Genomic DNA, 10753 nt, shown 5'->3' on the forward strand with positions numbered 1-10753 from the left:
TTTTAAGCTATAATTTGGTTAAAAGCAATGATATTTGGTACTTATTGAGTTGAATTACATTTTACAGCCAAATAGGACATTCTTGAAGGAAAATGATCAAAACTGACAAATACTGGAACTTGGAAAGACTGGAGCTGAAGGTGGGAGATAAACAGAGCTTAAAAGGAAGAAAAACAATGAAAATATGAGTCCCAAGACGTGGCTTCAGAGCCCCATGGCGTGGCGAGAGGAAAAATCTCAACGATATGCACAATAACTGAGCTCACGACGTGAGCATTGTAATCTCACTTCGTGAGGAGGATTCTTCTAGAAGATAACTACACGGATTGTAGTTTCCTTACTAGACGCAAACTGATCTAAGCTCACAACGTGCGACCTTAATTCTCACGACGTGAGGTACGATTTTATGAAAAACTATAAATACTCCTTCCATAATCAATTTGGAAGGTTATATCTGATTTTCTAGAGAGGCCAGAGGTATGCGAAAAACAACCATTTGGAAGAGAGAACGCTTGGAGATTGAAGATTTGAAGATTACACATCACATTCAGTTTGCATTAGATTAACTATGTCGAAGTCTTATGTTTTTGTGTGCTTATTTTCTGCTATAAGTAGCTAATCGTTAGGCTTTCGTTTAGTGTAGATGAACCCTAATACTATGTGTTAGTTTCTTATATTTGGAATTTATGAAGTTGGTTAATGCATGTGTTTGATTATCATTACCTAACATGTTAAAGTTTACATCCATGTTGCTTTGATTCAAGTTAAGTGTAGTTTAATGACCATTTGAATTGCATGAACTTGTTTACCTAATAGTTTATGATCATTAAATTGTTAGAGTTAGGATTAATCAGATCTTAGATTAAGTAATAAAGGTAACAATTTTAACTGTGCTGGAGAACATTAATTTAATCATAATTATGTTTGATAATTTGTCTTGATCATAGATGATTATCTAGATATATCTTATATATCCCAATTATCATTAATAATCAATTTTGTGTTTGCTTGTGTATGATCATTACATAATAGTTGAAAAAAAATGGAAGTATGTAACCTTCTAAAATCTATGTTGCTTCTATAATATCAATTTTGTGATATAAATAGAAACTCCTTTGTCAATGGAACCCGCTTTAATGATTTGAGTGGCCCTACCTTCTACTTTCTTTTACAATTTTTTGTATAAACTATTATATATTATATATACTTAAACGACTACAAATTAAAACTTATCACAATAAACGTGGCTTGTCTTAAAAAACATTATGGAACTAATCAAGTTTTAAAAAAATGGTCATCATAAAAATAATCACATATGAAATAAAATATCATGACACTTTTTACAAAATTTGAACTCATGAAATAACTCACGCGTTAAAAAGGTATATCATTTTGTAGGATTTATTGTCAAAATGCACTCACGTAATAGTTCTTTCACCGTAAGAGTATTCATGTTTATTCAAATAGTTTGTCATTATTAAAGCGGCATATTCTGAAATGAAAAAAGTATTGCCATGTTTAAAATTTTATCTTTAATTATGATGTTTTAATTAATACTTAAATAGGAGAAAAGATAAGTACACAAAAAATTCTTATAAAATGAAAAGGTGAGAAAAAAAGGAAAGTGGGCCGCGTTTAAAAATGATCAAAAAAATTTAGAAAATATTATTATAATTTTTAACGTTCATTATTATTGGTGGGTTTTAATGAATTATTCACACAAGAAACGTTATATAACAGAAACAATAGTCAATCTCTTGCAAGTTGCAATCTAAGTTATCTAACCCTCACATCCTTTTAAGTTTTATCTCAAACAATGATTAAATATTTTTTTAATGTAGAATTTACCACATGTCAATATTTTATAGGATGTTATGATTTATTTGGATAAAACTTATTATCTAATAAATCTACATCTGCTAATACACATATAAGTATAAAGTTCGAACTTTTTTTTTTTTTTTTTGTTCTCTCTTACAAATAGCGTCAAATATCTACATATTTTCACATTCAATCTCAACTTTTCATTTCTGATCATTTTAATTTTATTTTTACGACAATCCAACATATGTAAATGTTATTTTGAATCTTCAAGACTCAAGATTCATGCAAACCTTCAATACTATGAAACCTCATAATCCAAATACTATGAATCTTGAAAACTCAAGACTCATCTAAATTGTATTTTTATAGAATCTTAACCGAAGATTCAAAGTACTATAACTGAACATCAAACCACTCAAAAATATTGTAAGGCAATAAATAAGAAGCTAGTCTTACGTTTTATTGTCTATTATTCCAAATGTTAATCAAATTAACTAACATAAAATAATAAGAAAATATGGAATAGAATATTTTATATTCAAAATCACACAACTATTACAACCAACATATTTTATCGATCACACATATAGATTTCATGATTACAAATGAAGTTTACACTATTTTCCATGTTTTATTAACCATTGATGATTTCTTCTAAATCCTAAAGAATCTCGTAGTGTTTATCAAGTTTTGAATATTTAGAAGCTAAAAAAACTCCCTTTTTCCAAAAGCCCACATTTACATGGATGTCTCATATCAAGATTTGTAATTGTAAGACTTTGCTAGAGAAAAACACACGTCCTTTTGCCTCTTGTATTCATTATATCTCTTAAAGAAATAACCAAGATAATCAAACTCAATCGGTGACATTTTCGCCTGTCAAATAATATATCAACCCATTAACACAAACCCTTACCCATAATAATAATAACTTACTTACATTTTTTATCCATTAATAGTAATGTACATATTTATGTGTAAAAAACATGTTATGGAATATGGATTAGGGAAAGTAAGAAGGGTTTGAGTACTACCTGGATCAAAGCCCATAAAGCCCAATACAAGTGAGAAGCCAACATATAAAGGCTAGTTTCCACATACAGTGTTTCCACATCATTATCCGAAACCTAAATTTATATTTAAATGTTGGTTATTATTTCATTTCTTTATTGTAGCATTGTAGTTTGAAAATTTGTACCTCATTTGGTTTTTCAGGGTTTAAGTAGTGTTTGAAAAAATGATATTGTTCATCTTTATTTGGGTACCTACATTACATAATTACTTAATCACCACATAAATATATTTATTGATTTAAAATAAGGAAGATGTTGTACAATGTGTAGTCACATTCGTATCCAGCATATTCATTGAAGTGATTTCCAATGTCAAAGCCTCTATAACTGTAGGATCCGTATTCAAAATCTATGAAGTAAAGTTTCTCTGTTCCAATACGTAAATTAAAAAAAAAAAAATGATTAGAAAACTATATTATGAAAATAATAATATAATTTTAAGATACCTTCATTATCATTAAACATAAGATTCCCAGAAAGCAAATCGTTATGAGCAAACACCACAGGGGATTTAAGATGACCTGTCAATTCCTGTCTCATAATCACCAAACATTTCTAAAAAAATAAACTCTACTTCTTTTAGATTTTCAAAAGTGATGTTTAACATACAGATTTTTTTATATGTGATTATTAGTTATAAAAGAAGCTACCTTGAGTTCAAGAATTTCAACTTCAACTTCTTTAAATGAAATCTGTGTGTATTTTTTCTGCTTTTCACAATCATCGAAAGTAAGCTTGGATGCTGTAATTAAAAACAAAATTCAGCAATTTATAGATAGTATAATGACAAAAAGAGAAAAATATATATATAAAAAAATTACCTTTTTTATAAAATTTTAAAATGTCATTCCACAGCTGGGGTTCCTTGGATCCTGGAACTTTTACTTGATGGAAACTATTAAGTTGTTTTGCAATTTCACCTGCCAACTTTGGATTTCTCATATCTGTAAAATACATATTTGAAAAAAAAAATTATATTTTGAAAATTTTAACCAATTATAGCATTATTAGGATATTATAATTATAATTTGTTTCTTACCTTTTGTTTCTAGAGTACGAGCATGTATAAAGGATTGCACCATTCCATTTTCAAATACTCCTAATAATTTGGGACCAAATCCTGCAGCTGAGAGGTGATGAAGGGCCTATGCATGGAGATTATAAAATATAAACTGTATGTAAGAGAATTGAAAAAAATAATATATACTGCATTTTAATTTTATGTCTCAAAAGTCAGATGCTAATTAGTAATTACTAACCTGTAGTTCTCTTTCACGATCGATAACGTATTCGGTATTTGGACCATATAATCTAACTGTTACATGCACCCAATTCCCATTTTCTTCTTTTACAGATACCTTAAGTACTATAGTAACAAAAATATGATTATGAATGATAGATACATGTGTATAATACATATTTGTTAAAGATACCTACAAAGATTTGTAATTCCACCAGAAACTTTCTCAGTAGAGAAGTGTGATTCATCTAAATTTGACCACTGCTTGAAAAGATCCTTGCAAAGTTCTCTACCAAAGTCAAATCCAATCACATAATAAGATTAGAGGAGTTAATGCTAAGTTTAAACTATTATTAGGAAAGTGATGTGGTTTTTAAATGATAGAAGAATCTAATTAATATAATGGAAAAGGAATTAACAGATAATGTTATGTTTTTACCAATTTATTTGACCAAATGGGAATAGGATTATAGGAGTAGTTCATTTCTACATCAAATGTTGGAGAAACATCAGCAAACTAACTTAATACTCTAGTAGAAAAATCAGCAAACGTGTTATAGTTTATCAATTTAGTTGACAAAAGAGTGCATTGAATGAGTCAATGAGTTTTATATATATTGCGTATCAAGTTCATCTTTCACTTCAAGCATTTGGGAAGCAATAGCAAATCAAAGTAATTAATACGATAGAACAAGTCCAACATCAAGCATTAGCTCTGATTTACAGTTTCTGTAGGAATCAGCATAACTATTTTCTTGCAATTTGACATGAAACTGGTTAAGCTTATATTGGTTTCTAGTTCATCTTTCATATCGAAATTGGGGAAACAATGACAGATCAAAGTAATTAGATATTAATTTAAGAATCAGTAAAACGATAATACAGCTTTCCTAGCAATTAACGTAACCAGAAATTCAGTATTTTCAATTACTAAAACATCAGATTTTCATAGCAATCGTTCAGACATGAAACTAGTTAAATCGTCTCCAGAATTCATGGACGCTTTCGCTAATAACAAACTAACTCTCTATGACTCTATTAACAAAATAACAGAACTGAAGTGATTTCTTCCGTTGTTTTCATAGTTAAATTAACCTCAAATCATGTCAAATGCATCAGAATACATGGACGTTTACGCCGATTACATCATAAACTCTCTCTTATAAAACATAACAGAAATGGAGTGAATTCATTCAACAATTTCATAATAAAATTAAGCTCAAATCATGTCAAATGCATCACGAGAGCTTACACGAGTTGAGGTTTCATCTCCGGCAAAGGAAGGGTATGATCGACAGCGAGTGAAGAACGAACCACCTCAATGTCACACCCATTGCGAACTTCTTCCGAGACTTCCATGGCGTTCAAGAGGTTCACTGCACCCATGCTTATCACCGTCTTCTCCTCTGCAAATCTCCGATGCTTCTGCGTGTGGTGTGAAGAAATTCAAATGTGGGGTTACATAGATTGCGAAGCATCACACACAGGGGGCTGTTTTTTTTATAACATTCCATTGGATAATTTACAATAGCTGCCCTTACAAATTAATGTATATTTCATATACACCCCTAAAGTTAAAATTAAACTATTTTTAGTCCTTTCATTATGAATGTGCAAAACGCAAAACTAAACTAAATAGTTTGGCAAAAAAAAAACTAGTTATAAGTTGATAGCTGAAAGTTGAACACTTAAACTTTTATTTAAATTTTTATTTGTGTAAAAGTGTTTGGCAAACTAACCAAAAGTTTTTAAAAATGTAAAATTGCATAAAAACTAATGTTAAAATATCTACAAGTTATTTGAAGTAACTTTTAGATTAAAAGATTTTTGTTTATAATAAAAACTTTATACCATAGTCCATAAACAAGATTTTTTCTTAATTTGGATTTGCCTTAAAAGCTAAAAACTTAATTTTGATGTTTGATTTTATCCTGAATGAACACATTATTTTGTTTTTTTTATGTAAATAGTTTGATTTTGAGCCAACAAATATAATGGTTGTGTAACAATGTCAAGCTAAGTGGATCACGTTACTAGTTGGAATACACGACACGTCTAACGATAAATTCTTCACAAATCACATAGAATAGGCATTTATATATGTCACATATAAGTGAATATGAAAGAATATTATTTTATTTTTATTTAAATTTATATTCGTCAAAACGAAAAATTAATTTTAATACATTAATATTTAATATTTTCTGTGTTGTATTTACGCAAGAACTAGTTTAATATATAAATAGAACTATTGTTAGTCCAATTTTTTATGCGCTACATGAATCATAAAAACAATGTGATCATAGTGTTAATCTGAACAAGATATTCTCATAAATAGAATATTTGAAAATATAGATATTTCTATCATTATTAATTCTAGGGTCCAAATTTATCTCTACATTTCTTTTATTTAATTTAGATTTCAATTCTTTGGATCTTGGTCAACTTTAAATACTAACCACGTTTTTCTCAACCATATTTCACACCACCAATTAAATTATAAAATAAATATGATTCCAACATGTTAACGAATGGACAAGAAGTTATAACCGAAGGAATTTTGCCGACTTTACTAATAAACTTAAAAAAATAAATTGTTATTTATGTTTGACCGAATAAAATACCTAATTTTAGGTTTATTGATGCTTTTGTTCCAGCGGAGCTCGTTTTTCGTTAAATCCAGAAAACAACACTTTAAAGTAGCTTGATAAACACAATCAAATGTTGAGCATATGTAGTCGATTAGTCGTGTAGACATCAATTCAATTTAAGTAGTTTTGTCTCACAAGAGAAAAAAAAATATGTATTTGTGTATCTGTGGATATTTGTCGATGAAAAAAATTGGGTTACTTTTCTATTTATAAATGGTTAAATGACACAAAAAACACTTTTCTTACATAGAAATTCGATTTTGTCACCGTGTTTTTTTTTTGTGTCAATTTTGATACTGTGTTTTCCAATTTGTTACAATTCTGACCATTTGACCGGTTAATCAGGTTACATGCTGACGTGTCAGTTTTGATGACGTGACATGTTGACATGATAAGATGACGTGTCAAATTTGATTTTTTTTTCCACAAAAAATACTAAGTGTTCATTTTTTTCGATTTTGACATTAAGTTTAATTTTTTATTTCAATTTTGACACTATGTTTTTTTTGTTCCAATCGAACATCATTTATCAAATTTTATTCAATTTTGTCTATTTTCCATTTGCAACCGTATAAATATATTTTTTTTTATTACATTTTAAACCGTATAAACATATTTTTTCGTTTAAAAACCACATTTTTACTAACCATAAGTTTCTAATAAGATGTAAAAATTTGATGGGCTGCAAACTTGATATCTGAGTTTTGATCGACTAAACGCCTCCAAACCTCCAAACACATTTTAAAGTTGCATATTTAATATAAAATACAATTTTTATATAACTAATACATATTTATATATAAAAAATGGTTTGAATGTAAAAAAAAAATTATACAAAACTATGGTTTTTAAATGAAAAAAAAAAAACATATTTGTAGCACCTGGTTCCTGGTACGTATTCCTTGTATCTAATATTTCTTAAATAATACATTTTGCCTTGGACTCGGCGAGTTGAAAGACCAACTCGCCGAGTAGAAGCGAGATGAGACATGGGGTCTAAGCTTTGGACTCGGCGAGTAGGTCCTGTTTGGGCAAAAACCCTAACCCGGGTGTTTGCACCCTATTTAAACACTCTAACTCGGCCTCCCTTGTCCCTAACACTTCCAGAAGAGCTGTAGAGCGAAACCCTACCCCCTTTTTTTGTCCTTGTGAGTGATTTTGGCCTTCTGAAGGAAGTTTGAAGCTTAAGAGAAGAAGGAGGTGGAAGAGTGCAAAGAGGAGAAGTAGATTCGACATCTACCCTGCAAAAGGCTTCCATTCAGGTAGAAAAGTCCCTACCTTGATCACTAGCTCATTAGACCCATTTTTGTCCCTAATTGGTGGTTTTCAAGCCCTAAAACACCAAACTCCATGTGTTTGTGCTTTATGATCCGAAAGGACTTCAGATCTAGACCTTATGGACGTACTAGAAATATAAAGTCTTTGTGGTTGAAGTAATTGAGGTCCCTATTGAGTGCATGACCTCATAAAGAGCTTGGATTTGCCTTTTGGAGCTTATAGGGTCATGCATGCACGTAAAGTTTGCAACTTTACGTGATAAGCATGCCCTAGGAACATAGATCTATGGTTTGGAAGCGTTGTATGTCTCAGATTTGGTCTGTATGGGAAGTGGGTTGAAGGGACTCGGCGAGTTCTATGAAGATGGTCTTAGACTCGGCGAGTTGGATGAACAACTCGGCGAGTCCTATGAAGATTGTCTGGAACTCGACGAGTTGTTCTTCAAACTCGGCGAGTCATATGAACTGTTACTGAGTAAGAGGGGTTTAGGTGTTGAAGGTCCAACCCTTTGTATCTGCACGCGGAATTAACAATTTAACGTGTAGCAATAGTTCCAGAAACCCAAATCCTCAAAAAGGATGCTCTGGTGAGGATTTGGAAGCGAGTAGGAGATCTGCTCGTGGGGACTCGGCGAGTTGTTCTTGGACTCGGCGAGTCGGATCGTGAGTCGGTTCTTTCTGTTGGATAAGGTGTCTAAGTCCATAACTTATTTGGTATATACTTGACCCTACCCGGCATGGTCCATTTCGGTTGCACTTCACCCAAACTATTTATGGATAATTTTATGAGAGTTGTATACTTACAATTTATTAATATATTATAAGTTATAATATATTAATATAAAGTCATGTTACTTAATTAGTTTTAATCTTGAATTAATTATGAATTAATTTAGTGATTAAAAGGAAGACTAATTAAATCATGGGCTATTATATTTATATGGTGTGGGCTAACACTCATTTGGGAATGGGCTAAGCTTATATGGAAGTCCATGGAGCTTTAACCCATGGATCCTTGGAAGAGGAAAAGACATGGGTTATTAGGGTTTCACCCTAACCATGCACACTATATAAACAAGCTTATGTTGCATGAAAAAGACCCTAGTATGTGTGTGTAATAGTGGTTGCCGATTTCTAAGTGTTAGGATACTCTCTCATAAATTTTCCAAGTTTGTGGTGATTTGTGATTTCCATTTGAGGCATTCACATTATTGGTGCTTGGCTCTCAAACTCCAAGGAATCAACAATCAACAAAAAGGTATGTAATTCATCTAGTTCTTTTATGTTTAAAAGTACCCCATGGCATGCTAGATAGGTTATAATCCTTGGAAAATAATATTTTGCATGTACCTTAGACAAACATAGATTCAAGGTTTATTAGGGTTGCATGTACACTTAAGAAGTGTTAGAATGCTCAAAACCCAACAGTGGTATCAGAGCCTAGGCTTGTTTGTTTGATACTTGATGCAAAAATAGAGAAAAATATCAAATTTTTGCTGTCTACCTGATGAACTCGCCGAGTCCATGGGGGGACTCATCGAGTTCATGTGAAAACTCATCCTACTCGTTGAGTAGGTTCGTGCACTCGGCGAGTAGGAGCCTCAGAATGCAGATTTTCGACTTTTGCTGCTGGAAATGGACTAGAAACATTACCCTAAACTGTTTTGGTGCTTTAAAATTTGTTTTAGTTGGTGTAATGGTTGTTCTAATCCATTTACAATAGCTTATATCAAAATTTCATGCTTTGTATGTGTTCATATAATTCTTGAAACTTTGATGATCATGTTCATGTTCTTATGAATTTAGAAGATGATAGGAATTATTTGTTGAATTGTTTAGGATTAATTCTTGATCATTTATGTGTTTTAATGGAGTCCATAATTTGTCCTCAAGTTATGGATATCCAAAGGCCACTTCTTTTAAACACACATTTAAAACACATAAGTTACATAAAAATGAAGAGTCTTCATTTTTATGAACCTTTAATTCATAAGTTATGAAATGAAAAGTTTTGGATAGTTACAAAACTTGCCCTTAAGTTTTGGAATTTGTAAAGTTTCACACACTTTAATAAACTTTAATTCCAACCCTTAGAGTTTTAATAGTTAAAATTCAACACTTATACTATTTATAACATTAATGGTTAATTATTATATATATATGTATAAGAATAAGTCGTTCTACCGTTAGTAGGTCTCATTCACGAAGCCGGTCTATAAGGGGGTATAAGGTTGTTGCCTATAAAATGGCAGCTTAATGGGTGTCCACTCTCACCCACCGCTTCCTTGATCGGTGGATGGTCGTTAGCCGAACGGGTAGGACAATGACTTTAAATCCTCATTAAAAGTATAATGATTATTATAAAGTAACTAAATATTTTAATTCCCAATCTTAGTTACTTTAGGAAAAATGTGAACATGGTGCTATTCAATGGAATTCACACTTTGTACCTTACCAAGTCGTTGGTGGAGCGTGTGTGGTTAACCGACACACTAACTTGGACTAGTAAGGATCACGAAGGGTGACTTAATGTTTGTCATAGATCAATGGAGCGTGTGTGGTTAACCAGCACATTGATTAGGTGATAATATTAAGGGTACCAGGTGAATTAGTATGGTTATTCACACCTTGTTTTGTGATCCTCGGCATCCCAGTCACAAAACTTGAAGGGCACAATCGAGATTGAAA

General features: G+C 31.2%; 1 protein-coding gene across 1 annotated transcript; it reads right to left on the reverse strand.

Moving 5' to 3' along the window:
• Positions 1–2340: 2340 nt before the first annotated feature.
• LOC111893337 (probable ethanolamine kinase) lies at positions 2341–5619 on the reverse strand. The gene is made up of 11 exons (XM_023889404.3): positions 5390–5619; positions 4335–4426; positions 4157–4263; positions 3937–4042; positions 3719–3841; positions 3548–3639; positions 3344–3428; positions 3159–3264; positions 3023–3089; positions 2859–2951; positions 2341–2700 (listed from the first exon to the last, which is right to left on the reverse strand). Exons 1-11 carry the CDS (start codon positions 5521–5523, stop codon positions 2581–2583), a joined length of 1125 nt encoding a protein of 374 aa, XP_023745172.1. The 5' UTR covers positions 5524–5619; the 3' UTR covers positions 2341–2580.
• Positions 5620–10753: the final 5134 nt, after the last annotated feature.

The sequence above is a fragment of the Lactuca sativa genome, chromosome 7, assembly GCF_002870075.4.
Source record: "Lactuca sativa cultivar Salinas chromosome 7, Lsat_Salinas_v11, whole genome shotgun sequence".
Lineage (NCBI taxonomy): Eukaryota > Viridiplantae > Streptophyta > Magnoliopsida > Asterales > Asteraceae > Lactuca > Lactuca sativa.